The sequence below is a fragment of the Carex rostrata genome, chromosome 34 (genome assembly GCF_964058835.1).
Source record: "Carex rostrata chromosome 34, lpCarRost1.2, whole genome shotgun sequence".
Classification (NCBI taxonomy): domain Eukaryota; kingdom Viridiplantae; phylum Streptophyta; class Magnoliopsida; order Poales; family Cyperaceae; genus Carex; species Carex rostrata.
In genome coordinates, this window is record NC_135951.1 from 507,026 (window position 1) to 526,463 (window position 19,438).

General features: G+C 31.6%; 1 protein-coding gene across 1 annotated transcript; it reads left to right on the top strand.

Annotated features, from left to right (window-relative positions):
• Nucleotides 1-8,447: 8,447 nt before the first annotated feature.
• Nucleotides 8,448-13,381, top strand: LOC144548825 (cell division control protein 48 homolog C-like). The gene is made up of 16 exons (XM_078297539.1): nucleotides 8,448-8,721; nucleotides 9,050-9,401; nucleotides 9,489-9,708; nucleotides 9,998-10,150; nucleotides 10,233-10,349; nucleotides 10,496-10,600; nucleotides 10,844-10,909; nucleotides 11,026-11,090; nucleotides 11,202-11,541; nucleotides 11,681-11,833; nucleotides 11,915-12,031; nucleotides 12,177-12,281; nucleotides 12,508-12,573; nucleotides 12,686-12,750; nucleotides 12,858-13,197; nucleotides 13,295-13,381. Exons 1-16 carry the CDS (start codon nucleotides 8,448-8,450, stop codon nucleotides 13,379-13,381), a joined length of 2,625 nt encoding a protein of 874 aa, XP_078153665.1.
• The last annotated feature ends 6,057 nt before the right edge of the window (nucleotides 13,382-19,438 follow it).

A 19,438-nucleotide genomic window follows, 5' to 3' on the forward strand; every position in this document is an offset into this window, starting at 1 on the left:
ATAAACTAAAATCCATGAAAATTCACTAAAACAATGAAGAAAGCAAAAGAAATATATTGAAAATAATAATAATAATAATAAACAATGGATGCTTTTCCTTGTAGCATAAATGCTCTTCAAATTGATACACAAGCATTTGTACATTTAAACACAATTACATTTGTTTACAACACGTGATACACAAGCATCTGTACAACACAATTCCATTACATTTAAACATGGATGTCTCCAAAAATTTACTAATACAACACATACAACAAAAATGAAATTAGTACAACACAAGCATATGTACGTTCTCTCTAGTGATTGCAACTCCTCTTTTGCAACACCAAATGCAAAACAACAACATAACATTTAGAAGATATACTTTGGAAGCATCAAGAACCATCAGTACAGTGTCAGATGACTTGGTCACTGCAATAAACTGAAAAATTAAACCAAAAAAGAAAATAATTATTTCATTCCATTAGAGAAGCATTTCAGTCTCTAAATTCACGTACCTGACGGCCGCGACCTTTGCCTTCAGATGCACCTTCAATAAAAATTTAATTTCAACCTTAGCTAACAAAAACTTGCACTACTAGAAAGAGCAATTGAATTGAAAAACAAGAAAGAGTAATCGACTTACGTGCTTTGGAAGAGAGAGGTGATGAATCACTGCCGCCAGAAAGAGAAGAGGCTCGGTGCGGTAAAGAGGAGACCACTGGGCACTGAGAGAGGACATGGCGGAAGATAGGGGTTCTTCGATTTAGGGTTCGGCGAAGGAGAGGGATAAGCAGGGGCAGGAAATGGTGAGAGAAGGGGGCCGGTGGAGGCGATTAGGGTTTTCTCCTTTCATGCAAGAGAGGGAGAGAATTGGAGCAGGAGTAGATCGGGCAGAGATGAGCAACAAGAGAGAGAGAGAGAGGCGGAGGAGGGGATGAGCACGACAGAACGAGAGAGAAGAAGGGTTTAGTTGACGGAGGAGGAAAAGGAAAAGAAAAGTCGGTCATTTTGGGCAGCGCTATTAAAGTGAAAACGATTCTGGCCCATTGGATTATACGAACGGTAAGGATTAAGTCACGCAAAGTTTGAGATATCTCAGAGGATACGGATTCGTGGGATTAAGGCTGTGCTCCAAAACGCGGAGGGTAACGCTCATTAAAGGGAAGGGAGGGGAGACGCGCTCAGACCGCTGCTGCCCGCCTCGTTTACTCGCTCCAGAAACGAGGAGATCCGAGAGGAGAGGAGAGGAGAGGAGGGGAGACGGCACTGTGGCAGGGGGAAATCAAGCGTACAAAGCTACGAAATTCGTACCCTCCGATTTGGGGTGTAGACGGAGTAACACGAGCGCGTTCCCCTTCCTTCCTCTCCCGTCCCCTTCCTCTGTGCAACAGGCTTCTGGAGCACAGCCTAAGGGATCTATTCTTCGGCCTCGGTGGCGGAATCTAATGGGAATCAGACCAAAATATGTCCTAGACCTATTCGACGCTGTCTAATTTGCTATAAGGTTCGTTCGCAGTACATCAATTATCGTGCGCATGGGTTTTAATGCAAATCGACTGGTCTAGATTGATTTTGGTCCAATGCCCATCGGACGCTCCCTGTTCCAATCTAGAAATGCACAGGAGGCGCGCCGTGCGCAAAGGAGAGGAGAGAATTCGAGGAGAGATCGAGATCCCATCCCGCAGAGGGGGGAGAGGTGGAATTTGGATCCTCTATAGTAACTCAAAGTTTGAGGTTGGATCCGGAGCGTCCGATCTAAATCTGCACAATATTAAAGGGTCTGTGAATTCTTCCACGGTCCCTATTAACGGAGCAGAATCGATTTAATTATTCCGTTCCGTGAGTTACAATCAGCACCTGATCAAGCACGAATCTCAAAACAGATCGAGCGGTTTGAAAATTAGTAGTATGTTATGTTGAAATTCTAGCGTTGTATACCGACTAAATTTTACATTTTTTTTACTTAGAATTGAGTAACAAAATGCATGTTGCATAGATCCTAGTCAGAAAATAGATACAAAATTACTATTATTTGTGTAGAATTTTTAGATTAAGTGACAAATTATAAAAATATAAAATTTGATTAATGCTAGTCATTCAAGAACTAGTAATTACTCAAATTATCTCAAAACTTTATTTATTTAACTAAATATATTTGGATGTGGTGGCAGTCTGATACGCATTGGATCAAATTCAGTTTGATATATGATTGTAACAGTTTGATCTATATCAGGATTCATGTGTATTTGATCGGCATAAATCTAAAAACCGTCTATACGAATCTTAATCCGGATTGAACGATCGATTATGATTGGACATCAGATCTAATTTGATCTATTGCTCATCGGACCGACCCTGATTTTTTTTTTTATTATACCAACATTAGCAACTTTTAATTACTAAACACCCTTTTTTCAAGATATGTAGGCTAGTAGTGTTTAAAACAAAACTTATTCATACAAGTTGTATCTATATATCACCATCCTTTTATTTACTGGAAATAACAAGCCTCTATATATATTCGGACATACATTTTTTTTTTCAAAAAGGAATATTTTAACATACATTAAATTATTTAACAGTAATCAGGAAGAAAAAATCTCAAACCCAAAAAAAAAAAATACTAATTAGAAATTGGAGGCGGACCACCAATGAAAAGAGACCCCACATCGTCGCCTCCATCACCGGAGCCATCGTGCAAAGATCGAGAACGGATTCTCTCGTGATGGTTTTGGTAAAGGATCAGATTTCTCTTTAGATTTTTGTATAGCATCACTTGAATCACTCTAAACTGGAGGCGGACCACCAGCGAAAATGGACCCCACATCGTTGCCTCCATTGCCAAAGCCCCCATGCAAAGGGGACGGATTCTCTCGTGACGGTTCTTGAGAATTAACTTGTGACGGTTTTTGTACAACATCACTCGAATCATCGATCTTACGTTGATTAGTTGTGGAATTAAGGGCTCTCTTTTGACTAGGCCGAAGAGGCCTCGGTGGCGGAATCCGCTCTCCCTCCTCGGCTTCTAGTATAGCATAGCATAGGCAGCAGAGAAGTCTCCAACAATAGTTCTCTTTTCCTGGTGGCTTCTTTGATTTTTTCATTCTTTTTTTTTTTTGGTATTTTCTTTTATTTTCTTTGGTTCGTTCATCAATGATTTGTTCCTAAATAATTGGATTAAGAGAGGGACAGAGAATGGGAAGCAGATTCTATTCCCATTTTTGTAGCTTTTGCTTTTTCTTTAAGTGGATAATGTCAACACCAACTAATTCCTCCCCTTTTTTCAATTTACTATTACATTGTTATCTTCTTCTTTTTTTGGTTGAAAGAATGGATTATGTGAGTTCCAATATTTATTGTTTATATTTCTTATAAAAATTAAACATACGTCTTTATCTTTGCATATAGAGACCAAAATATAATTCATCAACATTTATGTTAGACTTATTGTTTTTTAACATTAAATTAATTTGAAACACGTAACCAGGCCACATAATAGTTTGGCGGCCCCATTCATGGAGAGCCACATATTGATTTGGAGACCCCTCAAAAACCTAAATATATTTAATAACACAGTGCATTTTTGAGTTATTTGGAAGCCTTCAAACCAATCTGCAATCCCAAGAATGAGTTGCCAAATCATTATGCAGCCTGGGTGTTTTAGAAATCTCCACAAGTCATGTTTTTCTGGTTTTTTTTTTATATGGGATAAATAATTTTTTTTTTGCAAATTAAGATTATGTACCTCTGGCTTCTAAATAATGATGGAATTTTGTGTGTTTCTTTTGCAAGTCTAAATTTAAAAGCTTACCTTGACCTTAATCAATTTTTTTTCTTAGCCACAACAAATGCCAAAAAATTATATTTTCTTACGCTGTAAATATATCTCAACTTTCAACATTAATTAGACGGTTATACATTATATTAATGTGAAGCATGCATGTAAACCTAATTAAGACGATGTATTTTTTAAATAATTATGGGTATAGTGCATAAGGCGCAACCAATTAGCAATATGTTAGGATTTTGTAAATTCACATTTTTTGTTGTTTCAATTTTTTCTATTTTATGGCCAACCATAAAAATACAAATGTACCGATATTTTTATACATGATCCGAAGTAGTCATGGTTGCAAAACTGTGTACAAACTCAATTTTTAATAGTGTATAATCAAAATTTATATAGTAGTAATTGAGAGCTGAATTATTTTTTTTACATATAATTTACTTCTAGATTTTTTTCTTCTTTATCTTTGCACAATCAAGCAATATACAGAACACAACATATCTAATCAATAAAGAAATATACAGGAGAAAATATGAATGAATAATCCTTTATATTTTTCAATATATTCCTCATTTTGGCTGGACGCAAAATACCAATTTTTTTTTTTAACAATTATGCAATGTCAAATTGGAGTAAAAACCCTTATAATTTAGATACTTTTTTTCTTTCTTGTATTTCAACAAGATTTTCAGTGCCCATGCATGCTACCGATTTTTTTATTTATATCCAAAAAAATATATAAATTTAAAAAACTAACCAAACCGCCTGTTTATTTCCAAAACTACCCAAACCGGAAAAAAAATTTCCGGTTTCAATACCAATTTCCGGAAAAAAAATTTTCCGGAAATTGGATCCTAAATCCGGAATAATTTTTTCCGGATTTAGGATTTCTTTTCTTTTTTTTTCCTAAATCCGGAATAATTTTTTCCGGAATTAGGATTTTTTTTTTTTTAGGAATTCTTTTTTTCGGATTTTTTTTTTTTCATTTTTCAGTTTTTATTTATAATTTATTTATTTTTTGTATTGAAGTATTACAAATATTTAATATATTTAAAAAAATAGATGGAATACTATATAATTTGATTTATTCGAAAGACTGCTACAAATAATCCGGATCAATATTTTTCATGCCGGATTTTTTATGGCCGTAAGAAAAATTAATATAATATAATATATGTAGAGATGGGCTATGGTGCATTGCAATGCATGAACCCTCCTATGCATTGCACTATTAATCATGGATTTAAAGTCCAAACAACCAATCTGAACCGTTCATCTTGTTCATTATATTAATATGTACTTGGGGACCAAATTTTACATTTTTTGGAATTTTTTTACTATTTATTAAGCAATTTTGAAAGTCGCTGATCTGATGGTCCATAAAATTTTACTATTTTTTACTGTTCACAGCAAAACATCAATTTTAAAAAATGCTTAATAAATAGAAAAAAATTCCAAAAAATATAAAATTTGGTCTCCAAGCACATTTCAATATGGATTAAATATCTAACGGTTCGGATCGGTCGTTTGGACTTTAAATCTGTGATTATAGTGCAATGCATAAGGGGGTTCATGCATTGCAATACACCATAGCTCATCTCATATATGTATATGTATATATAATATAATATATATGTTAAAATATGATTAGGGATGAAATTTTATATTTTTTGGAATTTTTTTGCTATTTTTTAAGATGGGTAGAAAATCACTGTTTTTTACTATTCAAAAATAGTGATTTTGTACATATCTTAAAAATAGCAAAAAAAATCCAAAAATTATAAAATTTCATCTCCATGCATATTTTAGTATAAATATTTTATTGAACGGTTCGGATCGACAATTTGGACTTTGAAAACGAAAATATAAAATATGAGGTATGATGAGGTTTGAAAAAAATGAGGCATTGGAACCCTCCTCTTATATTATATATACATATATTACATATACATATACATATACATATACATATACATATACATATACATATACATATACATATACATATACATATACATATACATATACATATACATATACATATACATATACATATACATATACATATACATATACATATACATATACATATACATATACATATACATATACATATACATATACATATACATATACATATACATATACATATACATATACATATACATATACATATACATATACATATACATATACATATACATATACATATACATATACATATACATATACATATACATATACATATACATATACATATACATATACATATACATATATTATATTATATTATTTTTTCTTACGGCCGTAAAAAATCCAGCATGAAAAATGTTGATCCGGATTATTTGTAGCAGTCTTTCGAATAAATCAAATTATATAGTATTCCATTTATTTTTTAAAAAATATATTAAATATTTGTAATACTTCAATACAAAAAAATAAATAAATTATAAATTAAAACTGAAAAATGAAAAAAAAGAATCCGAAAAAAAAATTTCCTAAAAAAAAAAAAATCCTAATTCCGGAAAAAATTATTCCGGATTTAGGAAAAAAAAAAACTAAATCCGGAAAAAAATTATTCCGGATTTAGGATCCAATTTTCGGAAATTTTTTTTTTCAGAAATTGGTATTGAAACCGGAAAAATATTTTCCGGTTTGAGTAGTTTTGGAAATAAACAGGCGGTTTGGTTAGTTTTTTTTTGGATATAAATAAAAAAATCAGTGCATGCTAGGTTGTAATTCTATGGTATAAATCTGCAATATATAAACGAATAAATTGCATAATATATCCTGTCTTTTGACCAAAACAAAATAAATGTAATAAAAATAATAAGAATGCACAAAAATATGATAAATATGACTAATTTTAAGGCGTAATCATACATCGAATACTATCTAAAATTAACGCTTGTAACATGTCATCTACATGGCTACATGTCTAAATATAAAATTAAATCAAAATAAGACAACCTAATTAAAAATTAAACTATATCAATTAAAAAAAAGTGACATACTAATTAATTATTTAAAAGCATTAGTACATAATCTATAAATAACTTTACAACTAAATTGAAATTAAAAAATAAACAAACTGTAGGATGTAGCAGAATTAACATATAATTATGTAAAGTTGTTCTAAAAATTACAGAAATGCCTCTGATTTGTACCAAAAAATTTAGATAATATTATCATAATATTTGTTTTTTTTTTTGTAAATAAGGACTAACTAATGTAATCATTTTTTTTATAATAATCTAAATATTCTAACACAAGTCAGGAATATTTTTGTAATTTTTTAGAGTTCTACACAATTTTGGGTTAATTCTGCTTTATTTTATGCTATATTTTGGGTTGATATATTTTGCTGTATTTTTAGCATCCTGCACAGTTCTGGATTAGTTCCGCTAATTTCTTTATTAATTGCATAATTAATTATAGGTTTCAGAATTTGAAAAATGATTAAACCGAGTTTGAATATATTTGATATATATATATTAAACTTAAATTGTATTCATATTTAGGAGGATGAATATAATGGGCGGAGCTAGATTTGACCATGCATCACCACAAGAACATACAGGTTTTCGCGAGGATAGTTTTTTAGTAATCGCGAGGTTAACTCCTCTCAGAAAACTATTCGCGAGGATAGCTCCTCGCAGAAAACTATTGGCCTGTTGGGGGTTGCTTAATTAGCATCGCTTTTATAATTATTTCATATAAAAAATAAATTTTATATAATACAAAATAATATAATCTTTCACTATTTATATATTTTTACCTATAATTTTCCACAAAATCAAATTTAAGACATGATTTTGCTGACTTAGGCTTTTTTTTTTCTCTCCTCCGATTAACCTTTCATACTTTCCAAATTCCAATCCCTATTTTTGGCTGAAAAGTCTCTCCTGTTTTTAAACTTCTTTTATCTACCGATTTTACCTCTAACCTTTCCAAATTTTAAAAATTGCTTTTCTTATATTTTTCATGCAACCATAGCTACTGATTTGGAAACTGTGCATCAGTTTGGAAATGAAGCGGCAATATATCTTGATTATTAAATTTTACGTTACAGTACTTTATAATTATTATATCACATGTTGGGGAGTTAATACATATAAAAAAAAAATTCAGATAAAATTTCAATACATATGATGAAAAAATTTAATTTATAGGAATGATATAATTTTATATTATTGAATAATTTTAAGACATGATCAACCCCCATAAATATATTATTGTAAATATTGAAAAGATAAATATGTAAATTTATATATTTTGAATAATAAACAAAAAATTTCCTTGCCTAATTTTAAACTAACTTGAGGCTCAAGTGCTGAAAGGTTTAATTAGTAATGTTTTGTATGTCTAATTTCCATGCTAATTTGCGTCAAGCTTGATTTAGCATGATGTCAGAAAATAGTATGTTATATTTGACATGTTATATTAAGAAGGAAGAACTTAGTATTTTAGTATATGATATTTTTGAACATGTTATTTATTGGGTCCACTTTTTAGAAACTTATGTGGCTATAAATTCTATCATTTGTATACTATATGAAATCAAGTTACACAATTAAGCTTCCTCATAAAATTTTGTTATTTGTTTCTCATTATTTCTTGCATATATATCCATCATATGGGCTCCCTTGCGAATCCTTCTTCAACAAGCAAACACATGGGGAAGAAGATTCATCGTATGGGCTCCCTTACGGCTCCCTTCTTCGACAAGGCAACATCGAATGGAGTGTTAGAGGAGCTGATAACTGAGGTGATCATGCCCTTTTGCCATCCTCAGGTACCCAAGTTTCTTGGTGTCAGGCCAATGAAAGGGTTGTTATTGCATGGTCCACCTGGGTGTGGTAAGACTACCTTGGCACGCGCAATTGCAAATGAGACAGGCGTTCCGTTTTATCCGATTTCTGCACAAGAGCTCGTCTCTGGTTCTCCGGGTATGGAGCTGATTTTTCTTAGTTTTGATAATTTTATTTCTAAGGGATGTTAATAGTTTTAAAGAACTATATATTAATGTAAGGCTTTTGTTCATTTTTGTTTTGAAAAATAAGGGGGTAAGCTTTGAATGAGGATTGCTTTATTGATTAAATTCCCCTTACATTATGCTTATTCTAGAATAAATTAAACCCTAGAAAATTATAATACTGTGCTTCAATATCAAAAAAGTAAATCTTATGATAAATAACTTATTGATTATTTAAACTGCAAATTATGAGTTGATCAACTCATAGCACAATTTTTATTTATTTGGATCTTTCATATCAGGTGCCATTGAAGAGAACATAAGAAGCTTATTTAAAAAGGCATACCAAGCAACACCTTCCATAGTCTTCATTGACGAAATTGATGCCATTGCATCAAAGAGAGAGCTGGAGCAACGAATTGTGTCGCTGCTGATGACTTGCATGGACCAGGTCCACCAGGGGGTATATGAAGATCAAGAACCAGACCTGTCAAAGGATAAACCACCTGGTTACGTACTTGTCATTGGAGCGACAAATAAACCAGATACACTTGACGAAGCACTGAGACGGCCAGGAAGGTTTGATAGAGCGATAGCACTGAGTCTACCCGATGAAGCTGCACGTGCAGAGATATTGTCGATGTTGACACAAGGGTAGGTTTTAACTTTTAAGAGTTCATATGTCAATGCTGTTTTCATGCTGGTTCAATCTCAGTCTGACTCACATAAATTTATGTTCAGGATGAGACTTGACGGCAAATTTGACCTTTACAAGATGGCAAGGGCAACACCTGGGTTTTCTGGTGCTGATCTGAAATTTCTGGTAGACAAGGCTGGGAATTTGGCCATGAAAAGGATAACTGATAACAGAAAAACCTGTTGGAATCTGCAAGATTGGTGGAAGCGACCTTGGTATAAACATGAGATGGAGAGCCTTAGCATTACTATGGCCGACTTTGAGGCAATTTTCTTTTTTTAATGCAATGTTTCTTTATTTAGAAAATCATAAAAAAAAAGTTATTCCTAAAGCAACTCTTCTTCATTTCTGATTGTCTATGCTATATACAAATGATATCTTTTAATATGTTATAGCACATGTTGTCATTCATATAAGTTCAAGTGATATCGGCCTTACTGATAATGAAATATTCACAGTTAGAACTTACAAATACTGACAAAACCACCAATTCAGCTTAGCAGTTAGCACTTCTTTCTATGTTTTAAAATTCTCATCTTTTATTATTTTTCAGGATGCAACTAAAATGACACAACCTTCTTTAAGAAAGGAAGGATTTTCTTCCATACCTAATGTGACATGGAATGATGTGGGGGGCCTTAGTTCAATAAGAAATGTATTTGAAGAATACATTGTTCAAAGAATAAAAAATCCTAAAGATTATGAGGTAAACTACTTTCTTCTTGTAAGAATGTTGAAGTTTTCCTTTGAACTATTCTGACCATGCATTGTTTGAATTATATTTGTAGGAGATGGGATTAAATTTTGAAGCAGGAGTTTTGCTTTTTGGCCCTCCTGGCTGTGGCAAAACCCTAATTGCTAAAGCAGTTGCAAATGAGGCAGGTGCTAATTTTATACACATAAAGGTACTTCGCACAAATATCTTATCTTATATTGCCATTTAAAAGCCAAACAGTACATTGTGATTCTTTCTAACAGTTAATATATTGGGATATGTTTCATCATTTCTTGTAAATGTGCTAGGATTCATTATTTTTTCTCTCTGTTTCAGGGGCCAGAAATAGTGAATAAATACGTAGGCGAAAGCGAATCAGAAGTTAGAAAGTTATTTGCACGTGCACGTACCAACTCCCCTTGCATTATCTTCTTTGATGAGGTAATGTGTATATAGTATTATGGCTATACCATAAAGACATAACCAAACTGGTACAAAACTGATATTTCGGCATAGCCGTTTGCTATTTCTTAGCAAACAAGTGTAGCATGAGAAAGTTAAAGCCATAGAATGCCTGACAAGTATATTTTATTTCTATACAAAGCCATAGAATAGTAAGTACATGATTTTCAATTTCCTTAATGTTTTCCAACAGATTTTAACTTTTGTTGTTAATTTCTTCAGATAGATTCTCTTACTACAAAGAGAGGCCAAGACAGAAGTAGGGTAGTAGATCGTATAGTGAACCAGGTATGCTTTACGCGCGGCACCTAAAATATATACTCTTTCACCCTCTCTTTCTTCGTAATTTTTTTTTATTTTTTTTACTTTTGTTTATTTGTTTGTTTGTTTAATTTGGTTATCAGCTTCTGATAGAGCTTGACGGGGCTGATGACCGTCAAGGTGTTTTTGTTATTGGAGCCACAAACAGGTAAAAGGTCCCACTTTATATTTGTTGCTACATATTATATGACAAGATATATAGAGGTGAAATCATTCTTAGCTTATATATATATATCGATATCGTCATATGATATGACAGGATAGAAGTAATGGATGAGGCATTACTTAGGGAAGGAAGATTTGGAAAGAAACTATATGTTCCACTTCCTGATGCAAATGAGCGAGCTGCAATCCTGAAGGCCCTTGCACGAAAGAAGCCCATTGATGCGGATGTCGACCTTGATTCTCTGGCCCGAATGGAGCGGTGCAACAACCTATCGGGTGCAGATCTTGCCTCTCTAGTGAATGAAGCAGCTATGTTTGCAATACGAGAGAAAAGACTCTTAGCAAGTGAAGCCAGTATCTCATATAAATGCTCTATTAAGGCATCTCATTTTGAGCATGCTTTATCTCAAATAACCCCATCTGTCACCAACAAGGTATGCACTTGGCTATTCTATCTCTTTCCAATGCATACAAATTACAATGGTTGTTTTCTAAATTGTATCTGGATTTCTATTTATCAGCTTAGAACTTCTTTCTAATGTTTTAAAATTCTCATATTTTATTATTTTTCAGGATTCAACTAAATTGGCACAACCTTCTTTAAGAAAGGAAGGATTTTCTTCCATACCTAATGTGACATGGAACGACGTGGGGGGCCTTCATTTAATAAGAAATGTATTTGATGAATACATTATTCAAAGAATCAAAAATCCTAAAGATTATGAGGTAAACTACTTTCTTCTTATAAAAATGTTGAAGTTTTCCTTTGAACTGTTCTAACCTGGTATTGTTGAATTATATTTCTAGGAGATGGGACTTAAACTTGAAGCAGGAGTTTTGCTTTTTGGTCCTCCTGGCTGTGGCAAAACCCTAATTGCTAAAGCAGTTGCAAATGAGGCAGGTGCTAATTTTATACACATAAAGGTACTTGCACAAAATATCTTATCTTATATTGGCATTTAATAGCCAAACAGTACATTCTGATTCTTCCTAATAATTCATATATTGGGATATATTTCATCATTTCTTGAAAATGTGCTAGGATTCAATAATTTTTTCTCTGTTTCAGGGGCCAGAAATATTAAATAAATATGTTGGTGAAAGCGAATCGGAAGTCAGAAAGTTATTTGCACGTGCACGTACCAACTCCCCTTGCATTCTCTTCTTTGATGAGGTAATGTGTATATACTATTATGGCTATAGATAAAGACATAACCAAACTGGTACAAACTGATATTTGGGCATAGCAGTTTGCTATTCCTTAGCAAACAAGCGTAGCATGAGAAAGTAAAAGCCATAGAATGCATGACAAGTATATTTTCTTTCTATACAAAGTACATGATTTTCAATTTCCTTAATGTTTTCCAACAAAATTTATCTTTTGTTGTTAATTTCTTCAGATAGATGCTCTTACTACAAAGAGAGGCCAAGAGGAAAATATGGTAGTAGATCGTATTGTGAACCAGGTATGCGTTACGACACCTAAAATATATACTCTTTCACCCTCTCTCTTTTGCTAATTATTTTTTCATTTTTTGACTTTTGTTTATTTATTTGCTTGTTCAATTTGGTTATCAGCTTCTGATAGAGCTTGACGGGGCTGATGACCGTCAAGGTATTTTTGTTATTGGAGCCACAAACAGGTAAACAGTCCCATTTTATATTTGTTGCTACATATTAAATAACATGATATATAGAGGCGAAATCATTCTTATAGCTTATATATCAATATTTTTATATGGTATGACAGGATAGAGGTGATGGATGAGGCACTCCTGAGGGAAGGAAGATTTGGAAAGAAACTATATGTTCCACTTCCTGATGCAAACGAGCGAGCAGCAATCATGAAGGCTCTTGTACGAAACAAGCCCATTGATGCCGATGTCAACCTTGATGCTCTGTCCCGAATGGAACGGTGCAACAACCTATCGGGTGCAGATCTTGCTTCTCTGGTGAATGAAGCAGCTATGTTTGCAATACGAGAGAAAAGACTCTTAGCAAATGAAGCCAGTATCTCATATAAATGCTCTATTAAGGCATCTCATTTTGAACAAGCTTTATCTAAAATAACCCCATCTGTCACTTACAAGGTATGCACTTTGCTACTCAATCTCTTTTCCAATGCATACAAATTACAATGGTTGTTTTCTGATATCAATTTTATTTTGTGGTTAATTTTTTTTTCAGCAAAGAGAATACTATGACATAATTTGTAATGAGATGATGAATGAAATTTTGTATAAAAAAAGTTCTGATCTTACAATGTATGTATAGCATATTTATAGAAAGAGAGGTGTTATTAGACATTGTAATTAGTTGATCATTGTAACAAATTGTTAGTTAGAGGCTGTCTTCTATTGTGTAGCATTATTACTTAGACATATGCTGGATATATATACCAGACTATTGTATCATTTCAAGGTTAATGAAAGAATCATTCTGTCTCTCTTTATGAATCCTATCATGGTATCAAGAGTCTTCTTTCTTCTTCTCTAAGTTCTTGCTCAAATCTTTCTATTTTTAATGGTGAATACAAATAGTTATTCGGTTCTAGAAATTGAATATAATTGAATGTAATAAAAATAATTAAGAAATGACAGCAAAATATTTGGTACTTGACAAAGAGCACTTGAGTTTGTAAACATATACATATAATTTTATTAGAGAAAATAATAAACAAATTGCTGTGATCTATGTTATTTTCTCTATGTGCTCATAAAAAATTGTTACGGTTCAAATGCCTCTATTTTTTGTGCCTCCACCATGCCTCCATTTTTAAAACGTTAATAACTCAAAGTTTAAATCATAAACGTCAAAATAAAACCGTTAGATGTGATCTATGTTATTTTCTCTATGTGCTCATAAAAAATTATCATATTTCGGTTTTGTTTATATGTAAATCAATAAGTTGAAAAATCAACGTCTATAAATTATCTACATTAGTACGTTTTTACAAGCTCTTGATGACAACTAAAACAAGGTTGAAATATCATAATTTTTTACACGTGCTTAGATAAAATAATATATATCACATCTAACGGTTTTATTTTGACTTTTATGATTTAAATTTTGAATTATTAAAGTTTTTAAAAATGGAGGCACACAAAATGAAGGCATTTGAACCCTCCTCATGAAAGAATCATTCTGTCTCTCTTTATCTCTCTGAATCCTATCATGGTATCAAGAGTCTTCTTTCTTCTTCTCTAAGTTCTTGCTCAAATCTTTCTATTTTTAATGGTGAATACAAATAGTTATTCGGTTCTAGAAATTGAATATAACTGAATGTAATAAAAATAATTAAGAAATGACAGCAAAATAATTTTTTTTTTGAGTAAAGATTGGAGGTCAAGTCACCCAACTATTTAATACCCTTGTTATTACAACAAATGATTTTCTCCATCTGGGTTTCGAACCCATGACCTGAGTTGTAAACATATAAATATAATTTTATTAGAGAAAATAATATAGAACATATCTAACTGTTTAATTTTGAAACTAAAATTTTTAATTATGAAATTTTAAAATAGAGACATAATAAAAAACTACAATACGAAATATTTGAATCCTCCTCTTAGAAATATATATATATATATATATTAAAATTGAAACAGAGACATAATGGAATAACTAAAAGTTGAAACATTTAACCCTCCTCTTAAAAAAAAATATAAATTAAAAAAAATTCAAAACTTGCTAAAACATATAATAACATTCAACAGATAGCAACAAATCAGATATTATCAACTTTAATTGAATCATGCATCAATTAACTAAATAAACAACACAAGAACAACCACTAAGTAGCTATCTAAACTGAAGAGAAGCCCCTGCGCATAGTGGGCCAGTGGCCTGACTGCGCATCAAGGCCCAAAAAGATTCTCTAATAGTTGGTTAAAATGCAAGCTGGATGCTGTCACATGATTGTCACATGGTGATGATTATAACAGCAACATTCGAAAAACTTTATCAGTCAAAAGGATGTGTTTTGGAGTCAAAGAATTGAAAAGGCACCACGTGACATGAATTTGAGCATTAATTAATAAGAAACGATTACATGCTCTAACTTTTGCGTTTCTTATTATGGATATAAATCTACTATTATTCCAAAGCGATAACAGGACCTGTTATTTCTATTATAACTGTTTAAAATTTTTCATGCGCGAATCTCAAAGAAAAAATAATTTTGTGTCCAAATTTCGATAAAGGTCAACAATTGAGATCGGAATAACAATCCTGTGAACCCTTTGGCATAATAACAGATTTATTTCCTCTTATTATACCAGTAGAAAATTTTGAATGAAATAAATGTATGATGATATACTATATATGATGTCAAAGTAGTGATTTTTCCAAAATACTTATGATATACTATGAAATGTGTCATTAGTAAAGAACTTTTTTTTTATGATATATATAAATGAGACACTATGAAATGATTTGTATATATACTTTGAGTTAACTAAAATTAATTTTAAAGGTTCTTGTGTATTACAAGCATGGGCTGGATTGATCCGAATTCTGATCGAATGGTATGGAGCTAAACTCACTTTGTGTATTAAGGTATGTGCTATTTAAAAGAGGATGTAGGCGTACTCTTATGAAATGTGTTTTTCTCTTCTTTTTTTCCCCTTTTTTCAAGTATTCACGCATTTTTTTGTTAAATGAAGAGTATAGCAAAATAAATTTTTGTCTTTGATAAATATTCTATATCAAAGTGATTATAAATAATAATGATAAAAAAGTGCTAGAAATTGTTTTATGGAAAAGAGAAAATTCAAAATTTTCATCATTACAAACATTTATTTTCATTTTTTAAATTCATGTTATAATTAGATAAATTACATGCATGCTAGCAATTCTTGTATAAATTGATTTTTATCCCAACTCTATTTTTTATAAATTGATTGCTAGCTATATATAAACATGTAGCAATATTAATATAGTTCATCATATATATATAAACATTAAGCTATTAACACTAGCAACATTAATTAATTATTGACCTTTGGAAAATGCCACATCTCATCCACCGTATCTATCATGTTTGCTTCTATTTCCTAACATTTAATAGCATGAAATTAAAAGCAAAATTATTGATATGAGCCTATAAATAATTAATATCAACAATGCTACTTTTGAAATTTTAATTTCAAAACTAATTTTCTCATTACATTCGTGCTTCATTTTTTTATTTTAATTCAAGGAATAAAATATTTTTTTCCAAATAAAAGTTTATATATAATTCCACAAAGAAATAATTTCTTCAAACTAGGCTTCTTCTTTTTTCGTTCATTTTAACGATTTTGTTTTACAAACTTATGTATGAATGACATAATATTTTTCCATTCCTCATATCTTACAATTAAATGCACTACTTCCATATTTTTTTAAATTTGTCTGTCAAAGTAGGTTATATATATATTATTATGTCAAATAACAATTCATTTGTGCAAAATATGATATTAATTTTATTGTGTGGTTTTGGGGATACATGAATCATTTCTTTATTTTGTAAGGTGATTAAATATTGCCGGATCTAATAGTTGGTTAGCTGGCAATAGTACAAAAGCAAATTGTGGACATTTGGAATTTCAGAGGATCATGTGCAAAATCAGTGGGGGAATTTAGTTTAGTAACCCCACAAATTTAGGTCTTCTGTGGCATCATCCATGAAGCAACCCATGAAACAAGTGATGATATTTTCATGGTATATGCTCACAAGATTCACAAATTATTTGTAAATAATTCATTTTTTGGTGATGGTGAACCGAACGACGAATTATTTGGTTGACCAAACTTTGACCAAATTATTTGCGAATAATTTGTGATTCTTTTTTTGTTTTTGTTTTTTTTTTTCTCCCTTGTAAGATTAAGATCTCTGGTCCGGATAATTGTCAATCATTTCCGAATTATATCCTAATTATTCCCAAATCAATAAATTGTGACCCTGCTGAACCGAACCCGAATAATTTATTTGTGACTATGGTATATTCTATAAACAATATTTGCATTCTCCAATTGTACATGGTGATATACATGTCGAGGAACAGGGTTAGTTGCCACAAAAGATCAGAAAAGATCATGCCTTTATATTAATTAGATCTATACACTAATTATGTCTTAAATATCCCCATAAATCTCCTGATTCCTCCACAAAACAACCATGAAAACAAGCATTAGAGCTTTGTCAATAGTTATTCTCTCTATTATATTTCTCATCTCCTTACAAACATGCATTAGCAGCATTTCATTTGCCACCATTTCAAGAGAGAGGAGTTTACCAAGAAAAATAATCAAAGTTAGAAGATTGATGCAATCCATCACCGTTGATTCTCATCATCTTGTGTCGATCGGAGATGCGAATGGACAGCCGACGAGCAGCCAGATATGGGAGAGTTTGAAGACGATCCCTAAAAGCAAATCAAACCCATCTCACAATTAATAGCTGCTTCTTTTTATTATTTGGTATATATTCATATTGTGTGTGTGTTTTTTTTTTAAAATTTAATGTATTAGAATTAGTGATTAGTTATTAGTTGTAGATCCGGAAGGATTAAGTTTTGTTTAAATAAGGTTGAGATTTATTTTTTTATTTTTGTGAAATTGTTGTCATCTTTTGTAGTAGAGTAGCTTCTTACCATAAAAAGTACAGTTTTTCTTTGAAAAAAATAGATATAATAAGAATAAATTAAGATGTTTTTAATAATTGATCACAACAATGATTTTATTATAGACAGAGGGCTAATACAACATCACATGATCAATTTGGTTTATGAATTACATTATCACATGATCAATAAAAAATTTTCCAATCATTTTATTTATGTCGTTATTAATACACATATGAAAAGTTTATTTAATAGAATAAACAAAGACAAGTCACATGCATATTTATATTAGGTTTATGAAGCAGAACATCACATGATCATAAGTAAATTTTATGTAATATATTTCTGTTGCTGATACATAAGGAAATTATATAAAATATATAGTTAGGAAAAACAAAGATAAGTAATATTTATACATATGTTCCTCGTGAATTTCAAAACAAAATTCCACTATGATCTTGAACCGGACAGATTAATAATTAATATCATACAACAGTTAAAAAAATAAATATCAAAACTCTGACATACAATCTAAAACATAGTGAAAACATGTAATTCTTAATTTGGCTATATTAAAAAAAATCACATCTATTTATTTTAGAGAAGGGTTGAAACAACTTCCATTTTTTATGCATCTATCATACATGTGACCATTCTTTATTTTCTAATAATAAAAATTCTAAATTTTATTTGTTGAAATAAAACCATTAGATGTGATTTATATTATTTTCTCTACATGTATAAAAAATAAATTATAACTTTCCAAATTTGATTTTATATAAATCAATAAGTTGAAAAATCAATGTGCATAATTAGTCTACAATATTGGTGTATTCTTGCATGTACTTGTTGCTAATCAAAACAATATGAGAATGTTGTGGTCTTTTACGTGTGCATAGAGAAAATGTTTTATATTATATCAAATGGTTTTATTTTGACATTTAAGTTTTAAATTTTATGTTATTATGGTTCTAAAAATGAAAGCACGGTGAAGACAGAAAAAAATGAAGACAATTGAACCCTCCTCTTTTTATTCAATATCATACAATTTTGTTTTAAATTTGACGCCTCCCAATTTCCAATCAAAACACAACACGTGTCGCAGGTTGACAGCACAGCATAAGCTTCTATGAACGGTCAAGTTGGTCATTGCACCGCTAGATTTTCAATTCCACCAATTACAGGAGGACACGTGGCAGCCTTCGGGTGGCCTACCATAATGCCCCTGATTATGTAACATTAAAAAAACTAACTGCTTAAAATTGGGAACTTTAGCTATACTAATGAATTAAATAAACTATCAAAGGAAACCTTCTTTATCTTTCTAGCTCTTGCTTCCTTAATTCAAAGAGGCAAAGATTAACGTGCAAATTGGCGCCAACTTTCATTTATGTATCTCATATTAGCTATGTTACTCGGATACGGCTATTCAGGCACCGTACCCGTATCGGATACGTATCGGATACCGATACACGTCCGATACGGCCACGATACGTATCCGATACGCCAGCTGGCGTATCGGCTGACGTGGCGTATCTCTAGAACTTCTGATACGGTCGCGATACGCGTTGAATCGTATCCGATACGACTGTTTCAGCGAGATACGGGCGGGATACACCGCTGTAGACCGAGTGAAGTGTAGACCGCGTCGTAAACCGCGCGAAGCTGTAGACCACGCCGTAAACCGCGCCAAAAAATGCCTTCTTTTAGCGCCTAGACGGAA